This window comes from Ursus americanus, chromosome 18 (genome assembly GCF_024610735.1).
Source record: "Ursus americanus isolate L20-20 chromosome 18, mUrsAme1.1.p, whole genome shotgun sequence".
In the NCBI taxonomy this organism is placed as follows: domain Eukaryota; kingdom Metazoa; phylum Chordata; class Mammalia; order Carnivora; family Ursidae; genus Ursus; species Ursus americanus.
Genome location: NC_142144.1, coordinates 1,010,694 through 1,029,228, shown reverse-complemented (window position 1 = coordinate 1,029,228; position 18,535 = coordinate 1,010,694). Strand labels below are relative to the sequence as shown.

The 18,535-nt window shown below is 61.9% G+C and overlaps 2 protein-coding genes across 2 annotated transcripts; one reads left to right on the top strand and one right to left on the bottom strand.

The window, feature by feature from the left end:
• Positions 1-311: 311 nt before the first annotated feature.
• Positions 312-8,054, top strand: MAMDC4 (MAM domain containing 4). Its single transcript, XM_045803772.2, has 28 exons — positions 312-483; positions 554-727; positions 806-931; positions 1,124-1,254; positions 1,338-1,422; positions 1,585-1,710; positions 1,818-1,952; positions 2,028-2,116; positions 2,201-2,374; positions 2,706-2,790; positions 2,866-3,045; positions 3,141-3,269; positions 3,402-3,533; positions 3,628-3,749; positions 3,837-3,948; positions 4,097-4,213; positions 4,347-4,481; positions 4,601-4,737; positions 4,805-5,024; positions 5,094-5,231; positions 5,344-5,462; positions 5,547-5,637; positions 5,807-5,953; positions 6,130-6,264; positions 6,372-6,499; positions 6,595-6,703; positions 7,502-7,680; positions 7,825-8,054. The coding sequence occupies exons 1-28, from the start codon at positions 312-314 to the stop codon at positions 7,864-7,866; spliced, it is 3,669 nt and encodes a 1,222-aa protein (XP_045659728.2). The 3' UTR covers positions 7,867-8,054.
• Positions 8,055-9,049: 995 nt separating this feature from the next.
• EDF1 (endothelial differentiation related factor 1) lies at positions 9,050-12,739 on the bottom strand. The gene is made up of 5 exons (XM_045803778.1): positions 12,554-12,739; positions 10,996-11,047; positions 10,488-10,648; positions 10,059-10,152; positions 9,050-9,472 (listed from the first exon to the last, which is right to left on the bottom strand). The coding sequence occupies exons 1-5, from the start codon at positions 12,629-12,631 to the stop codon at positions 9,411-9,413; spliced, it is 447 nt and encodes a 148-aa protein (XP_045659734.1). The 5' UTR covers positions 12,632-12,739; the 3' UTR covers positions 9,050-9,410.
• Between the last annotated feature and the right edge of the window lie 5,796 nt (positions 12,740-18,535).

The following is an 18,535-nucleotide window of genomic DNA, read 5'->3' as shown; positions in this document are numbered from 1 at the left end:
TACTCAGCCTGGCCCTGACTGGGAGCCCTGGGTGGCAGGACCCAAAACCCCCACGTAGGGGCGCCTGGGTGGCACAGCGGTTAAGCGTCTGCCTTCGGCTCAGGGCGTGATCCCAGCGTTATGGGATTGAGCCCCACATCAGGCTCTTCTGCTATGACCCTGCTTCTTCCTCTCCCACTCCCCCTGCTTGTGTTCCCTCTCTCGCTGGCTGTCTTTCTCTCTGTCGAATAAATAAATAAAATCTTTAAAAACAAAAACAAAAACCCCACGTGACCTCTTGGCCCCGGGCCCCAAAGCAGGTGAACAACGTCATGGGTTGCCTGGGATTGGGGGGTCACCTTGCCTCCAGCCACCTGACTGTCTCTCTGCTAGCAGCTGGGCCCCCAGGCTGGGCCTGGGTCCCCAACAACTGCAGGGCCCCTCGCGAGGCCACATGCAACTTCGTGTGTGACTGCCCAGGCTGCTCCGACGAGACCCAGTGTGGTAAGCTGGGGCCAGGCAGGGTCAGGCAGGCCCGCCCTCTGCAGGCAGCCGCTGACCTCCCGCTCTCCAGGTTACCACGGAGCCTCGCCCACCCCGGGTGCCCCCTTCTCCTGTGACTTCGAGCAGGACTCCTGTGGCTGGCAGGACATCAGCACCTCAGGCTACAGCTGGCTCCGAGACCGGGCAGGAGCCACACTGGAGGCCCTGGGGCCGCGCGCAGACCACACTCGCGGCACGGACCTCGGTGAGGCCTGGGCGGGTCTCCATGGTGCCCCCTCCCCTTTACTTCCAGCCCCACGTGCTAACCTCTCTGCTGGGCCAGGCTGGTACATGGCTGTTGGCACCCACCGGGGGAAAGAGGCCTCCACCGCAGCCCTGCGCTCCCCCGTCCTGCACAACGCAGACCCCACCTGTGAGCTGAGGCTCTGGTACCATGCGGCCTCCGGAGGTGGGTGCCCAGGACCCCACTGCTGGGGTGGGGTGTCCTGAGGGGAGTGACCTGGAAAGGAAGGAGGGCTGCTGCAGAGCCGAGGAGGACACCCCATAGGAGGGACAAGTGTCCTAGGGCAGGGCACAGCCAGCAGGCTGGGGGAAGCACTGGGGCCTGAGCTGCCCCGGGACCCCCCACCCCCCGTTCCAGATGTGGCTGAGCTGCGGCTAGAGCTGACCCACAGGGCCGAGACCTTGACCCTGTGGCAGAACTCCGGGCCCTGGGGCCCAGGCTGGCAGGAGCTGGTGGTGGCCACTGGCCGTATCCAGGACGACTTCCGGGTGAGCTGGGGTGGTCTAGGGGCTGGGGGCAGCAGGGAGGGTCTGAGGCCAGACTTATGTCCTAAGGACCCCACTCTTTTCAGGTGACCTTCTCTGCCACTCGAAATGCCACCCACAGGGGCACTGTGGCCTTGGACGACGTGGTCTTCTGGGGCTGTGGCCTGCCCAGTAAGGGCCCCCTGCCCTGGACCCACACCTGGGGGGGGCGGTGGGTTAGCAGGAGCCCCTCACCCGCTCACTCCCAGCTCAGCCGGTCTTGAGCCTCTCCCCCAGCTGCGCGACCCCCAGGGTTTGGGGTCACGGTGATGGGCTGCCCCTCCCCCATCTCAGCTCCCCAGGCACACTGCCCCCTGGGGCATCACCATTGCCAGAACATGGCCTGCGTGGAGCCCCACCAGCTATGCGACGGAGAGGACGACTGTGGGGACGGCTCTGACGAGGACGCACCCGCCTGCCGTGAGCTGGAGGGGCTGCTGCAGACCATCCAGAGAACGTGGTGGGGCGGGGGGCGGGCGGAGGGGAGGCCCAGCTGGCAGCCTGAGCGCCCTCCCCCCACCCCGCAGGTCACCACACGGTCACGGACTTTGAGACGGGCCTGGGCCTGTGGAACCACTCGGAGGGCTGGGCCCGGAACCACAGCGCCGGCACCAGGCCCCCAGCCTGGCCGCGCCGCGACCACAGCCGGAACAGCGCGCAGGGTGAGGCCCGCCGGGGACCGCCAGTCCACACCCACCACAGCGTGGCCAGCCTGGCCCACACCTGTCTCTCCCCAGGCTCCTTCCTGGTCTCCATGGCCGAGCCCAGCGCCCCCGCCGTCCTCTCCAGCCCCGAGTTCCAAGCCTCGGGCACCCGCAACTGCTCGGTGAGGCGGATGGGGGACACAGGGTGGCCCATCCTGGGGGCCCAGGCTCGCAGGTCTCCCTGACCTTCCTCGGCTTCTTCTCAGCTGGTCTTCTACCACTACCTGCATGGGTCCGAGGACGGCTACCTCCAGCTGTTCCTGCAGACTCAGAGCCCAGGCTCGCCCCAGGGCCCCGTCCTGCTGCGCAGGCGCCACGGGGACCTGGGGGCTGCCTGGGTCCGAGACCGGGTCGACATCCAGAGCGAGCACCCCTTCCGGGTGAGGCCGGAGAGAGCAGCGGCCAGGGGGTGGGCAAGTGGGAGGTGCGAAGGGCCCCGCAGGTGGGGCAGGGGAGCTCAGGGTGCTGGCCCTGGGTCCCTCCGGGCCACTTCGGCAGGAAGCTGGCTTGCTTGTTGTTCAGCTCCGGGAGGAGGCCCAGGGAAGGAGCAGGCACTTTCACAGCCCCTCTTGCAGAGCCGTGCGGGGGTGGGGTGACCGGAGAGGGTGTCCAGTGACATGGAAAATACAAGGCAGGGAGAGGGCTGGAAGGAGCTGACCTGGGGAGGATAGAGGGGTGCCGGGGCACGTCCTGAGCCCCCTGTGCCCGCAGATCCTGCTCACTGGGCACACGGGCCCAGGTGGCGTCGTGAGCCTGGATGACCTCATCCTGTCGGACCACTGCCAGCCAGTCCCAGGTGGGCCCGCCGAGCCCCTCCCTCCCTAGGACAAGCACCACCTCTGCCTGCCTGACCCCTGTTCTGCCCCCACAGAAGTGTCCAGCCCACCTCCTGGGCTCTGGGCCCCAGCCCCCTGGACCCAGCTGTCCGGCCTGCTGCCCCAGGACTTCTGCGAGCCAGGACATCTTTCCTGTGGGGACCTGTGTGTCCCCCCAGAGCAGCTCTGCGACTTCCAGCAACAGTGCGAGGGGGGCGAGGATGAGCGGGATTGTGGTGAGGGGCGGCTGCAGCCGGCGGAGGGGGGGGGGGACTCTTCCTGTTCACCCCACCCCCACCCCCGGTGCACTCAGCGCCCACGGCTGTTGCAGGCACCACGGACTTCGAGCCCCCCGCAGCCGGGGGCTGGGAAGATGCCAGCGTGGGGCGGCTGCAGTGGGGGCGTCTCCAGGCCCAAGAGAGCGGAGGCCCTGGCACAGAGGCTGGCAGGGCTGCTGCTGGTGAGGCCCGAGGCCCCCTGCCCGTGAACTGTGCCCCAGCGGGGTCCTTGCTCGCCTCTTCCCACTAGGGAAGGTGTCCGAGTTGGGGGTCCCTGGCAGGAACTGGCTCTAAGAGGCCTTGCTCTTCCGCAGGGCACTTCCTGTCCTTGCAGAGGGCCTGGGGACAGCTGGCAGCAGAGGCCCGGGTCCTCACTCCTCCCCTGGGCCCCTCAGGCCCCCGCTGTGAGCTCCGCATGGCTTACTATTTCCACAGTGACCCCCAAGGTACCGCCCCGAGGCTGACGAGAGCGCCCCCAATGCACCCCGCGGGAGGGTGGGGGGGGCGGGCCAGGCGGACCCACGTGACCCCTTCGGCCAGGCTTCCTGGCACTGGCTGTGGTGGAGGGCAGCAGCCGTGAGCTGGTGTGGCAGGCCCCGAGCAGCAGCAAGGGCTGGAAGGTGGACACGGTCCTTCTTGGGGCGCGCCGCCGGCCTTTCCGGGTGAGGAGGGCAGTGGGGGGGTGGGGGGCAGGGGGTTCACCGCGCCAGCCTTGACTTAATAGCCCCTTCCCTGTGCTCCTTATGAAGCTGGAGTTTGTTGGCCTGGTGGACTTGGATGGCCCTGGCCAGCAGGGCGCTGGCATGGATGACGTGACCTTGAAGGATTGCAGCCCCGTGACAACCACTGACAAAGACTCAGGTCCCAGTCCCTACTGCACGGAGGGGCCTCCCACCCGGACCACCTAGAGGGACCCCTGGGAGCCCCCACCCCAGAGAACAAGTCTCCTGCCCTCGCAGGACACAAGAGGGGCATGGCGGTGCTGACCCCACCACCGCCCCGCCCTTAGAGGTCTCCTGTAACTTTGAGCGGGATACTTGCGGCTGGCACACCGGCCACCTCACAGATGCTCACTGGCGCCGAATCCAGAGCCGTGGTCCTGGGTACGACCACACCACGGGCCAAGGTAGGGTGGGAGCACCGAAGCCTGGGGAGCAGCTCGCAAACTCGGGGTGGGGGTGGAGAGGAGCGCGCCCGTAGCAGGCCAAGCCCCTCCCGGGCTGGCATCTCTGCAGCTCAGCCCTGTGTCCCCACGGCAGGCTACTTCTTACTCCTGGACCCCACGGACCCCCCGGCCCGGGGCCCCGGGGCCCACCTGCTCACCCAGCCCCAGGCGCCAGCAGCCCCTCAGGAGTGTCTCTCCTTCTGGTACCACCTCCACGGGCCCCAGATCGGTGAGTGACCCTGGTGCTGGGCGGGGGCTCCCCAGTCTGTCTCTCCAGAGCCCCCGAGGAGAGGTGGGAAGCCACCAGGAGTGGGGCTCTGGTCCCCTCCTACCCTCCCCTGCGTCTAGGGACACTGCGCCTGGCAGTGAGGCGGGAAGGAGAGGCAGAAACGCTCCTGTGGTCGCGGACCGGCACCCACGGCAACCGCTGGCACGAGGCCTGGGCCACCCTGCACCACCAGCTGGGCTCTGGCACCAAGTACCAAGTGAGGCCCCACGCCTGGGGGGCGGGGGCGGGCAAGGCCCCCAGCTGCTGACACCCTCTGCCCCCAGCTGCTGTTCGAGGGCCTCCGGGACGGCTACCACGGCACCATGGCGCTGGACGACGTGGCCGTGCGGCCTGGGCCCTGCTGGGCCCCCAGGCGGTGCTCCTTTGAGGACTCGGACTGTGGCTTCTCCAGCGGGGGCCAAGGCCTCTGGACACGCCAGGCCAATGCCACGGGCCACACCTCCTGGGGCCCCCGCACTGACCACACCACAGAGACGGCCCAGGGTATGCGACAGGGGTGAAGAGTGGGGGGGCAGGGGGAGTCAGATGCAGGCTGACATTGGCACCTCCCAGGGCACTACATGGTGGTGGACACGAGCCCACAGGCCCTGCCTTGTGGCCACGTGGCCTCCCTGACCTCAGAGGAGCACCGGCCTCTGGCCCAGCCTGCCTGCCTGACCTTCTGGTACCACCTGAGCCTCAGAAACCCAGGTGAGGGGCCGCAGGGTCCCCACAGGCCCCCGTGCCCAGGCTGCCTGGGAGCCCCCGAGCGGCCATTCCTCCCCCGCGGCTGCTGACCGAGGCTGGCCACGTGGTGTGGCAGGCACCCTGCAGGTCCACGTGGAGGAGGCCGGGAGGCGTCAGGTGCTCAGCATCAGTGCCCACGGAGGGTTTGCCTGGCGCCTGGGCAGTGTGGACGTGCAGGCCGAGAGGGCCTGGCGGGTGAGTGGGGGCGGCGGGCGGCCTGCACACCTTCGAGGGTTGTCCAGACCGTGCGCGAGGCGACCCTGCCCTGTGCCTGCACAGGTGGTGTTTGAGGCGGTAGCCGCCGGTGTGGAGCACTCCTACGTGGCGCTGGACGACCTGCTGCTCCAGGACGGGCCCTGCCCTCAGCCAGGTGGGAGCCCCTGGCCTGGCCCCGGCACCTGCTATGATTCATGGCCGGTACCAGCTCCGAGCCGACCCCAAGCTGCCTGGCCCGGCCCCTGGCCCCGGCAATGGGGATGCCCCCGGAATAGAGAGGGGGCGTGGGGGCAGCCCTGCTCACCTGCCCAGGTCTCTTGCAGGTTCCTGTGACTTTGAGGCTGGCCTGTGTGGCTGGAGCCATCTGCCCTGGCCCGGCCTGGGGGGGTATAGCTGGGACTGGAGCAGTGGAGCCACACCTTCCCGCTACCCCCAGCCCCCTGTGGACCACACTCTGGGCACAGAAACAGGTGGGTCTGAGCTGGGGAAGGGGCCCCAGAGCCACACACACCCAGGGTCACACACCCCACCCCAACCCCCGCCAACCAGCCCAGTCTATCCAGGCTCCCATCACAGTCAAAGGTCACAGGTTGGTGAGGTCAACTCCATTCAGTTCGTCTGGAGCCCGGCCCTCTCTCATTTCTAGGCCACTTCGTTCTCTTTGAAACCGGCGTGCTGGGCCCAGGGGGCCGGGCAGCCTGGCTGCGTAGCCAGCCTCTGCCTGCCACCAAGGCCTCCTGCCTCCACTTCTGGTACCATGTGGGCTTTCCAGAGCACTTCTGTGAGTGGGGCCGGCCCACAGCGCCTGGGTGGTGGAAGGAGCCGGGGCCGGGGGCAGCCCCACCACACGGGCTTGGGGCCCTGACGTGCCCCGGCCCCTACTCACAGACAAGGGTGAGCTGAGGGTGCTCCTGAACAGTGAGCGGGGCCAGCTGACTGTGTGGAGCACGGGCGGGCACCTGCGGCACCAGTGGCTGGAAGGCCAGGTGGAGGTGGCCAGTGCCGAGGAGTTCCAGGTAAGGCCCGACGGATGGGCCAGAGCCTGGAGATCCCAGAGGCCTCAGGTGGGACCGTCCTCCGGCCCATGCAACCCCTTCTCCCTCCTGGTCAGATCGTGTTCGAAGCCACTCTGAGCGGCCAGCCAGCCCTGGGGCCCATCGCCCTGGACGACGTGGAGTATCTGGCCGGGCAGCACTGCTGGCGGCCCGCATCCAGCCAGGGTGAGCCCTGCCCGGTCAGCCAACACTGCTCCAGCTCTGGGGCTCCAGCGGGCTCAGCAGCGCACGGCCCACACGGCTGCCAGTGGCCCTGCTTCTGGCCCGAGAGGCCAGGACAGTCACCGAGGCCGGGCCCTGCACCGTCCTCTCCCTCCCCTTCTTCTTCTTCTTTAAGATTTATTGATTTACTGAGAGAGAGAACGTGCTCATGCAAGAGCAGGCACGTGGGGGGAGGGGCAAAAGGTGAGAATCTTTCAAGCTGACTCCCTGCTGAGCGAGGAGCCAGATCCTGCGCTCAATCCCATGACCCCAAGATCATGACCTGAGCTGTAATAAAAAATCGGACGCTTAACCGACAGAGCCACCCAAGCACCTGTCTCCTCCCCTTCTGGGCTGGGCTACCCCCCCCACCCCCCCCACCCCCCCCCCCACCCCCCGTCCTTGGTCTCGGGAGCCAAGCCAGCTCTGCATCCTTTTCTGGCCAGCATGCTGTCACTCCCCGGGGTGGGGGGGGGCCAGACCCTGGAGGAGGTGCCCGGTCAGGCCAGAGACCACCACCAGCCTGCTTGTGGAGCCCCTGCTGGTGGCTGTTTCTTCAGGACAAAGGGGCGGGTCTGAAAAACAGCAGCTGCCTGCCAGGTCCCCAGCCTCAGCCTGGCGTCCTGTGCTGGCACGGCTGGCACCCCCCCGTTCAGCCTGCTGGGGCCTCAAGGATGGGCCATCCTATGTGTCCTCAGCCATCGGGGTAGGGCTGACGGACAGGGCTCGAGTCCTGGGACTCACATGCTCCTTGGCCCACAGGGGACACGGCACTGGCCACATCAGTGCCAACTGTGGTCGGCAGCGCCCTCCTCGCCCTCATCCTCCTGGTGCTGCTTGGACTCCTGGGACGGCGCTGGTTGCAGAAGAAGGGTGGCTGCCCCTCCCGGGGCGAGACGACAGCCGTGGCCCCGGGCTTCGACAACATTGTCTTCAATGCGGTAGGAACCCCTGGGTGGGGCCAGGCGGGCAAGGGGGACTGTGGAGAACCCCTCCTGGCCCGCCCTGCACGGCCGGGGCGGGCTGTCTGCATGCATGGCCGCCTCCGTCACCCACCACTCAGAAGTTCCCCTCCTTCTACCTAGGATTGTGTCACCCTGCCGGCTTCGCTCACTGACCACCAGTAGATGACCCAGAGACTGACTCCCCACCCGTCAGCCCCCACCCGTCAGCCCCAGCCCGGGGAGTAATGTCTGCCCCTCCTCCAGGATGCACTGGGCCCCCGTGCGGTCACCCTGCAGAGACTGCCACGCACATGCCTTGGGATGGTCCTCACCCCAACAATAAATGCCCTGGCCTGGGAGGGTGGCCCCCACGTACTGGCTGGGGTCCGTGCATCCTGTTCTGTCAGCAGGAAGGTGGGTTCTGGGGGATCTCCAGCTCAAAGGATGTGCTTGGGGGGACCTCCCACGTCTCTGTGACTCAGGTGACAGGTAACAGGCAGGCCATACCAGACAGGACCAAGGGCTAGAGCCATCAGAGACGGACACACTGGGACCCCGATAAGCCCCTGCCCCGGAGGGTACCCCAACACTCAGGTGGCCCAGCCCACCCTGTGGGACGTGACCCAAGCCCCGTCCAGCCCCTGCGCCTTGCCGGGTGATTCTGCATCTGACTGAGGACAGGGAGGAACTCCCACAGGCACAGGTGACAGCCTGAGTAGCAAGTTTTTAACCAGGTGTAAGGTGGCGTAGAGCTGGTCTGGGGCGGGGGGATGCCCTGCTGTGTCCGCGGTTCTGAAGGTCCCATGTCCACCATCCCACGGTGAAGTGCAAGTGTTCCCCAGAATGACGGGTCTCAAAGCAGAAGTCACTCGGTGCCCTGGGGATGCCACTGAGCAGGTCACTGGCAGGCTAAGCTGAGGTTCCTGCCCTCCTGACCTCACGGGCTCTGGGAATGAAGGCGATGTGTCCCTGAGCTGTCAAAGCTCTGGCGCACTCACACACCTTCCCCGCCTAATAAGATGGAGCACAGTGTTTCTAACCCAGGGAGGGTCCCTCTGGGCATGGCCGTCCTGGGGAACGCATCCACACCCACGCAGCCAGGTGCTCCCCTCCTGCCTGCAGGAAGTGCCCCCACCTTGCCGTCCCGGCCTACTAGGGACTCCCGAGCCAGGGGAGGGCACAAGTCTGGTGCCAAGAGGCCCATGCCCATGAACTGTGCCAGCAGACAGTGACGAGGAAGCCGCACTGCAGAGTGACCATCATGGTCCCTCAGGCACCCACCCAACCCGGTGGCATGGCGTGAAAACCAGAGGCGCGCTAGGGGCGTGGCAGACCGCGCTGGACAGCAACGACTCTCCACCAGCAGGAAGGGCAACAACCGTTTATTGGCTTCTCTAAAAGCCGGACTGGAGATGGCATCTTCTCTTCCGATCAGGCCGCCCCACCCCACAGCCCCGCCAGCATGAGGCGGTCCCACTCACAGCTCCCCGGGGAGCCACCCCAAGACCGGGCAGACACCGGGGATAGGAAGGAAAAAAAATCAGGAGAAGCAATACTTTCCAAGGTTTTGTTTGTTTGACAGCAGGTATGGGTAGAGGGGGTTCCTGGGCAGGGCTCACGCCCTGCGTTCCGCTCGGCCACGTGAAGAGACCCACGCTGGCGCTGGTGGTCAAGGAGAACCAGCCAGACGAGATCAGCCGGAACGCACTGATTTCGAGGCTTTGTGTTCATTTCGCCCTTGGCCCCTTCTCAATCGGCTTCCCGATATCCTTCCCCCGGAGCTTGAGGCCTGAAAGAGCCATTGGCCCACTCACCGCCACAGTGGCCACTCTGGGACCCAAGAAGCAGCAGAGTGCCACGGTGCCCCCACCCACCAGCCCCAAGGTGGCAGCAGTGCCCACACTACCCTTTGAGCACCAGCCCCCTTCCTCCACAGGGAGGAGTGGCAGGGAGAGCAGGGAGGCTGAGGACCGCCCCCCCCAGTCCTGGCTGGGCTCACCCCACTGTCTGTGCACCTGCTAACCTTCCAGGGTAGAGGGCAGCTGTCCCCTCCCAGAACTAGGGCTCCAGTGCTCTGGGAGCTCCACGTGCTGGGTGCCACACTGACACCAGGGGAGGACACCAGTGCCTGAACAGGAGGGCCACGGAGCCCTCTGTCCATGGGCTTGGAGGGTGCAGGCCACCAACCAAGCGGGGTTAGAGGACATGTGAGAGCCAGGGTGGGGGAGCGGACGACACTCAGACAATGCACTCAGGAGTTTCTTAAGGGTCTGGAGAATTCCGCAGCCTCGGGGGCCTTCCTGTGCTCGGTAGCTGCCCTGCACCCAGTCAGGGAGCAGCAGCGGAGACCCCATAAAGAACCAGAGGACACTCACCAATAGCTCTCTCAATTTTGCCCAGAACCTGGTTATTAGGAATGGCCCGTCCACTCTCGTAGTCTGCGATGACCTGCGGCTTTTCATTGATTTTCTAAAGAGATGTATTTTGTGCACGACAGTTCAATAAGAAGAGACCCCCAAACTAGCACACAGCCAAGGGAGTCACCAACAAGCAGCACATGCTGGGACAACACGTGGGCCAAGGGCCTTACTGCGTAGCAGCCCTCGGAGGCTCTGGGGTCTATGCATGAAGGAGGCCACACTGCACTCAAGAGGAAGTGACGGCTGGCCTGATACGGCTTCCCCAGAGAATGCCAGGGTCAAGGGCACCCTGAAGCCTCCCCAAGCTGAGCGGCAGCGCCTTCTGAACACGGACCTCCCACCTGCCCGACCGCAGCCTGGGAGGAAGGGACCCGCCATGCTCACCGTCGCCAAGTCCTTCTGAGTCAGCCCCTTGCTCTGCCGGCCCTGCTGGATCACCTTGCCCACCTCCAGGGTCACGCGGTCATGGTGCAGCTCCTCAGTCTCCCGGTCCAGCTTGGCCGTGTTCTTGGTGATCGAATGCTGCTTGTTCTGGCCAGCGGCCCCTGGACCGGGACGAGGCAAGAGCACAGCACAGGGTTTGCCACGAACCCAAAAGAAAGCCATTTCAGAACGGGAACCAGGCCCAACAGGCACCCTGTGCCAGGGTGACCTGGGAACCCAGGCATCCAAAACACAGGGAACCCCAAAGGCTTAAGAACAGGGGGTACCGAATCTTCTGGTCAGTTCCCTCCTGATTACACGCAGCAGGGATGTTCCCCTAAGATCCCAGCCTGGCTCCAGCTGCTGGCAGCCGACCCGACACCCCCGGGGACACAGCGGGTGTGCCGATGCCTGTGGCAGCCAGAACCTGACAGCGCACTCCTGTTTCATGTGAAGCACAACTACTTACATTTCTTGGAAGTCTCCACGTCCTCTCCTCGTCTCTGAGCTGCTAAGATGGCCTAGAAAACACGGACACAGTTTTTGGTCAAAATCAGATCTGGCAGCGTCTGCAGACACCAGTACAGACTGCTGTCAGCCGGTCAGCACGCAGCGAATGTCCAGGGCCTCTGCAGCCCAGGCAGCCTGGCCCGGAGCTCATGCCCGGAAGCTCTGTCCAAGACTGACGAGCAAGGCCGGGTTTAAAACCCAAGCTCAGTAACAAAACCCTCTGCCATCAAATACCCAGGCAGGTGTCCACGAGGCGCTACTAAGGAAAACCCAGCCCGCTTCTGTGCTGCTGAGAAACCCAGGCTGACGACAGATCTACTCGTGCACAAACAGGAAGGAATGCCCAGCTCCGCCTGCGTCAGCCTTCCTGGGCGAATCTGACTGCTAACACAAGAGGGGGTGCATCGCAGAGAGCCATGCCCCACGCCCCCAACATCACCAACAACACCGATTCCCTGTGACCTCCACCTGCCAACGTTAGTGAGATGTATCTCTTGATCATTCTAACGCCTCAGAGAAGTGACTGGGGCTGAGCTACGGGTGCTGTGTGCAGAGACGCTTTCTACATGTGTTCACATGACTCCTAGCTTGTGCCTGTTAAGTTTCCTTGAGGGGGAAAAAAAGGACAGTGAATTTGGTTCTGACCCCGCAAGTGAGCAGCTGAGGGCAGGTCAGTGAATGCCAATCGCTGGGGCTGCAGCTAGTCCTGGCCCAGACCCGGCAGGCAGGTGCAGGCCCAAGGCCGCCTGAGTGTGGAAACTTAGCAGGGATCGTCACTAACCCGCCCCTCCACACTTACATTGGACTCACAAGTTAATTTTGGATAGATTAACCAAGCTAGAAACCTTCTGCCCCTCTCAGGGCATGTCACCTACACTCCAACGACCCAGAAGCAGAATCCACCTGTGCCCTGGGTCTCTAGGCCACCTCGGCACAGGGACTGCCTCCACCCCCTATCTGCACCCCAGGCCCTGCCGAGGTCCTCCCCCTCAACCCCCCCTGGGCCCCTGCTCACCCCATTCCCACTGTCACTGGCCACAAGTCCACCCTGTCCCCATTCAGAGCCTCTAGGACCTGGGGCCTTACCTGAGCCTCCCGACCAGGCCTGTATCCCTGGCCCCAAACACTGCTGGACCCTTCCACACCCATCCCGGCCCAGCCGGTCCACGGCCCCACCACTTTACTCCCCCGGCCTCCCATCACCCCGACCGGTCCTCCCATATCCTGCGCCGACCCCTCCTTCTCCCTGGTCCCTGGCCCTTTCCCCCATCCTACCTCTGCCGCACACTGTCTCCACCCGGCCATTTTCTTTGCCCTGGTCTCCTGTCTCCCACCCCTGGCGCCATGCCCTCACCCAGGCCCCTGGCTGGTCCCCCGGCCCCGGCCCCCCCCAGCCCCAGCTCCAGTCCCCACCTCGGACCCCGACCCCGCCCCGCCCCCAGTCCCTGTTCGCATCCCCCGCCCCGCCCCGCGTCCCCCGGCCGCCCCTGAGTCCCGAGGCCCGCACGGCGCCACACCTGCTTGGACTTGGCCTGGGCGGCCGTGGGGCCCTTCTTGCGCAGCACCGTCACCGTGTCCCAGTCACTCTCGGCCATGGCGGGCAGGCAGGTCCGACGGTCCGTCCGGCGGCTCCGCGGTAGCTGCTCGAGACCCGGCGACGCGACGTCCCCTCGTCGCTCGGCCGCTTCCGGCGCCGGCCGCCGGCCCGCCCCCGCCTCCCCATTGGCCAGCAGCCCTGGAGGGCGGGCACTTCCCGCGGCTCCGGGCCAATCCGCGCCCGGCTCGTCCCGGCGAACGGCGGGCGGCGCGCGACGTGGGGCGAGAGACGTCGGCGCCGTGCGCGGCTCGGGCGCCGAGGGGGCCCCGCGGGGAGCCGGCGGGGGAGCGGGGAGTGCGGCGCTGGAGCAGGGGCCCTCGGTGGAGGGGCGGTGGGGAGGGGCGTGGGGGGGCGCAGCGGCGACAAGGGGAGCGCCAGCAGGGGGGAAGGAGACGGGGAACCCCAGGAGGAGGGGTGCGGTGGGAGGGGCTGCGTGCTTGGGGAAGGGCGCCGGGGACGGGACCCCCGGAGCCCCGGGCCCCGTGCTGGCTGGCGGAACCGCGCCGTTGGCCGCGGGGTCGGTGCGGCGCCTTCCCGGTCACGTGCGGAAGGCGCTGCGGGGGAGCTTTTCTGGACTCGGACTGTTTCTGTTTGCTGCCCTGCACGCGACCTGAAGTTCCGTGTCTCCGCAGTCGTGGTCACGTGCTGCAAAGATGTTGGGGGCGAGGGTGGGTGCGGTTCGGTGGGGCCTCCAGCATTCGCAGTTTGGGGAAGGGCTCTTTAAGAAAAAAAATGTAAAATGGTAAGAATAAGGTCGGTTACAACAGCTAATGTCGTAGTTTGTATAGTGTTAAATATGTGTGCTTTATTGTACAATGCGGTAATATTCTACGGTTTATGGTAATATAGAAAGAAACGTCAGTGCATCTTTAAAAACTGACAAACGCTACAAGCATCACAACATTTGGGAAAAATCAACATTTGTGTGAATTAACGCGCGCGTCTCCTTGATGCTGCTGCTGGCGTGTTTGCCCGTATTCTCCTTGAGTGCCACATCATGACTTTGCAGAATTGTTTTACGAAGAAACAGAACGACTGTTCAGACATTTCCCTAGGGCGTTTGATAGACTCCGGATCTGACTGTTGGTACTGGTGTTGGTTTGGGTCACACTCGGGGCTTTGCAGAGATGCTCCAGCAGGTTTGTGCAGCGCAAACACAGGCACTCTGATCAGTGCAATCCCCATCCAAAAAGGAAAAAGGTATATGGTATATTAAGTTGCATATGCTGCGTTATGAAACCATTTATCAGAGGACACAACTTTTACTTTTTCCAGCTGTTGGGGAGAACCAAGTCCTCCGCTCCCAATTTGCAGACTCCTTTCTGGTGGATACCACAAGTGTTGTTTCTTCACTTCCACATGCTTACGCTGTGCGGCTAGGTAATTGGCAGCCATAGAAGACCCACCCACCCTAGGAAAGGCAGCAAGACTGAGCATCATTTAAAAATCCCATAAACCCCAGCTAAGTGCATCCTAACTCAAGGTTGCCTTACTGGGGTCCCAAAAGCTCTTGTGGTCACTCCAGTGGGCGCCACAAAGAGGGGTGAAGGTACAGCCCACCTGGAAAGAGGCAGCAGTCTCAACCAATTGTGGTTAAAATAAGGCCACGAATCTCACCGACATTTGGCCGTGTGAACCCACTGCTGGCATCTCGGCAAGAGACGTTGCGTCAGCTCCGTGGTGTTGCAACTGGTCTGGTTGGCTCAGACCCAGAGAACGGTTGTCTAGACCTCTGTGTCCTCTGTCCGGGCAGGTGTCTGCCATCTAGCCTTGGTCAGGAGTCCAGGCCTGAGGCTGCAAAGACCTGGTAGCCTCTGTCCTTGTGGTACTCTTTCCGGCCAGGACGCGGGTGACACAGGCGTCTGCGCCTCCCCCAACACCTGCACTCACCCGTGCACACCCTGTCCTGGCTGCGGTTGCTTCCCATTTCCTCAGCGTCCAGGGGCAGGTAGCATGGGGCAAGTGTGAAGCCGCAGCAGGTGTCACAGAGGAGCAGCTCTCGGAGGCCTGGTACGCCATCCGTACTCCCTCCAGAGGCGCCACGCCGTCGTCACTGTAGCGACTCCGCGTCGTGTAAGGTACTGTCACCGTCACCCAGTTACCTTCGTACCTGGAGAAGAAAAAACAATTCTAAAGCCTTCCGAAAGACACAAACCCGGCGATTTCTGTGTTTCTAAAATAAAGGTTAAATATTGTAACCCTAATGAAAAACTAGCCTTAAATGTTACCAACTAAAAACTGTCTGGTGAAATCTAATAAACGTGAGTCTCATACCTCGCGAAGGAGGGACTGTTCGCGGTTACGGCAGCAGACAGGTGTTTCCGCGATTCCACCTCCCGGCAGTCCAGCCTTTGTGGGAGCCCTTCCCCTCTAAAACATTTATTTTACTGTGGTAAAATACACTTAACGTAAAATTACTGTCTTCACCATTTTTGAGCATTAAGTTGTTTTAGATACACTTGTGCTGTCACGAAACCGTCCCCATCTGCCGTTGCCGTGACTTGATGTTGTAGAATGGAAACTCTGTCCCCTTCACTAACTTCCCACCCTGGCCGCCGCCAAGCCCTTGGCAACCACCATTCTACCTTCTGCAATTTCAGCTCGTCTAGGGACCTCCAGTGAGTGGAATCCTGTGGTATCTGCCCTGTTGTGACCGGCTCTCAGCAGTGTCTTGAGGCTCATAGGTCTTACAGCAGGTGTCAGACCCTCCTTCCTTTTATGGATGAATATGATTCCATTGCATGGACATTCCGAGTTCTGTTCATCCGTCCAGCCACACGCGGGCTGCTTCCCCCATGAGCTCTTACGAATAGGGGTAGAATTTCATGATGTGGCTTTCTCACCCCTATCATCTGCCCAGCACTTTGGGACCTCTAAGTTTAGAAAACAGCGCCCTTCAGTTTGGGGGATATTTTCTTGTGCTATTTCTTGGATAACGTCTTCCCCTCTCGTCGGCTTCCACTTCCAGGAACCCCCCGTCGTTAAGATGTTAGAGTCCGTCACTGAGACTCTAATGTTCTTGTTTCTATTTTTAAATTCCTTTTCAGGGGGGCCTGGGCGGCTCAGTCACTGAAGTGTCTGCCTTCTGCTTAGGTCATGATCCCAGGGTCCTGAGATTGAGCCCGAATCAGGCTCCCTGCTCAGTGGGGAGTCTGCTTCTCCCTCTACCCCTGCCCCCCGCCCTGCTCTTGCACTCCCTCTCTCTCTCAAATAAATAAATAAAATCTTAAAAAAAAAAAAAAAAAGATGGGTGCCTGGATGGCTCAGGTCATGATCCCAGTGTCCTGGGATAAAGTCCCGCATCAGGCTCCCTGCTCAGCAGAGAGCCTGCTTCTCCCTCTGCCCCTCCCCCCTGCTTGTACGCGCGCACGCTCTCTCTCTCTCAAATAAAATATTTTAAAAATATAAAAATAGGCATAAAAAAAGAGAAAGTGAGAGAGACCGCATCAGTGCAGTGACAGTGATTGAGTTACCTTCCAGATGCTGAGATGTCTAAAAGCCATGAGGATTGGCTTTGGTCACACACAGATATGGACCGAACCACGATTTCTAGAATGCAGTGGAAGTGGAATATTTAGGACTCCCTACCAAATGTATCCTGCTTAAATTTGTCCCTAATCTGTGGCTCAGAGTAAAAGGAAATTACCAAAATTAAGGTTAATAAAGAGTTCTTTGACCAACAATGAGCAAAAATAGATGGGCAAATACGACAGGGCTGTGTACTCAAATGACAAGGAGAAATAGATTGATCGCGACAAAATCATTGTCACGTTTGCAGACATTGAGCCTTAAAAACAGAGACTGGGCTATCATTTCGTTCATTACTGTGAAAACCTTATATGTTGGTATAAGTATTCCCTTGTTTTTTTAAAAAAATACAACAAAGTAAAGAAAGTTTAATCCATCATTTTTTCCTTTTTTGTATTTTTTACTGAATGTATTTCCTTTCTTTTTTCTTTTTTTTAAACCGGCACAATTGTGCACGTGAAGTTCAGACAAAGAACATTTATACCGCCTTGCTTTCTGGCCACTGTAGTCCCTGAATATGCCTTGTGCTGTGGAGGAGGGGGACTTGGAAGGACCCGTCCATCTAGCCGTCAGTGAGGACTGGAAAGGCCCGTGTGTGGCGGAAGGCAGGGCTGTCACCCTGGGAGGGAGCACGGACAACTGGACTGGGCACTGGGGAGCAACTCCCTTCAGCCCCCATCAGCTTCAGAAGTAGGACCACTGAGGGTCGCCTGGGTGGCTCAGTTGTTAAGCGTCAGCCTTCGGCTCGGGGCATGATCCCAGAGTCCTGGGATCCAGCCCCTCATCGGGCTCCCTGCTCCGCTGGGAGCCTCCTTCTCCCTCTCCCACTCCCCCTGCTTGTGTTCCCTCTCTCCCTGGCTGTCTCTCTCTCTGTCAAATAAATAAATAAAATCTTAAAAAAAAAAGAAAAAAGAAGTAGGACCACCGAGATCAAGCCGGGGACAGGGCATCAGCGGATGGTCCCTGGGAGAGAAGGTAGGCCAGCGGGCTGGAGGGGGTGAGGGCTGATGGGTGTGGCCTGGAGTCTGGGGAAGCAAGGAGGGACGGTGGACAGGTGGTAGGACCAGGGTTGGAGGTCCCAGCTGGGCTGAAGAATGGTGGGGTCCTGGACCAGGGTTAAAGCCAACCAGGTGGGAGGCCCACAGCAGAGGGCAGCAGTGGTGGGCCCAGCAGAGCCTGCCGTGGCAGGGTGGAGGAGAGACCCTTGGAGAGCCACTTGGAGCCTCCCAGACACGGGGCTGTGGACCTTGGCCAGGCGATCAGCTTGGCGGGTCCGAGTGTGAGCAAAGCCACCGCACGGTTTGCGGGTTTGAGAGCAAAGTCCCTGCAGAGAGCAGGTGCGCGGCGCCTTCGGGGCCCGGCCAGCAGTTCCGGCTGAGGCCAGCAGATGGCGAGCGCGGACTGGTTGCTGCGCCTGTGTGGGAGGGGGTGAGGAGGGCGTGGAGGGCAACCAGGGCTGCGTGGAGGGCAACCAGGGCTACGAGGGCGGCCAGGAGAAGGGCAGTGGGGTCTGGCTCCAAAGGCGGCCCTTGGGACCTGAGCTCTCTGCCCAGCCGTTAGTTACCCGATCATGCCTTCATCTATCCAACAAGAACAAGCAGGAACTGAACCCCGAATGAGGCCAAAAGGACCACTGACACCTGGAGACTCACATCTGGGGGAGGAGAAACTCACAAACTGATTGTAGTCACATGGGGTGAGGGGAAGGGGAACCCTCTTAACACAAGGCCACCAGGAGAGAGACTCCTCTTTATCTGGAAACCTTAAGACCTGCAGAGGGCCCAGGCAGGTGCCAAGTACCTGGGAGAGGCAGGGAGCTTGTCCAGGTGAGGGCCTGGCTGGTGCAAAGGCCCCGGGGCCAGGCCTGCCTGGTGAGCAGAGGCTAGGAATGGCCAGGGCAGCCTGGGCATTTTTTTTTAAGCTAATCTCTACGCCCAACATGGGTCTCAAACTCACAACCCCAAGATCAAGAAGCCAGCCAGGTACCCCCAGCCTGGGCGTGTTAAATTCTGTGCATGAGGCCGTCACCTGGGCCTTTGGCTCTGGGGTATGGTATGGCATTTGTGTTCTGAGGTTGGCTGAAGGGAGGTGGGTGTTGAATAGAGCAGCAAATCTGTGTTTGCTTCTGGGTGAGGGAGTCTGGGGTGATCTTTGCTTTCTTCTTGTACTTTTCTGTGTTTTCCAGAGTTTGGGAAGTGAGCTTCTGTTGCTTAAAACACAAATGTTTTTCAAGCAGTGGTATCATCAGGTGGGGTGGCGTATAGTGAACATGTCCCTTCCTCTTCCCTCCTCACCGATTTTGTTACTTTCTGTGCATCTCCCCAAGTCTACAGAGAGTACAAAGGGGCACAGAGACAGTCATCCTGCCAACAGA

Excerpts from the sequence above, each read along its gene's own strand:
- MAMDC4 (XM_045803772.2), top strand. The coding sequence starts at position 312 with ATGGGTTGCCTGGGATTGGGGGGTCACCTTGCCTCCAGCCACCTGACT. Across the intron at positions 1,255-1,337 it reads GTATCCAGGACGACTTCCGG|GTGACCTTCTCTGCCACTCG; the intron begins GTGAGCTGGGGT and ends CACTCTTTTCAG. Across the intron at positions 5,025-5,093 it reads CACCACAGAGACGGCCCAGG|GGCACTACATGGTGGTGGAC; the intron begins GTATGCGACAGG and ends GGCACCTCCCAG.
- EDF1 (XM_045803778.1), bottom strand. The coding sequence starts at position 12,631 with ATGGCCGAGAGTGACTGGGACACGGTGACGGTGCTGCGCAAGAAGGGC. Across the intron at positions 11,048-12,553 it reads CCCAGGCCAAGTCCAAGCAG|GCCATCTTAGCAGCTCAGAG; the intron begins GTGTGGCGCCGT and ends CGTGTTTTCTAG. Across the intron at positions 9,473-10,058 it reads CAAAATTGAGAGAGCTATTG|GCCTCAAGCTCCGGGGGAAG; the intron begins GTGAGTGTCCTC and ends TGGCTCTTTCAG.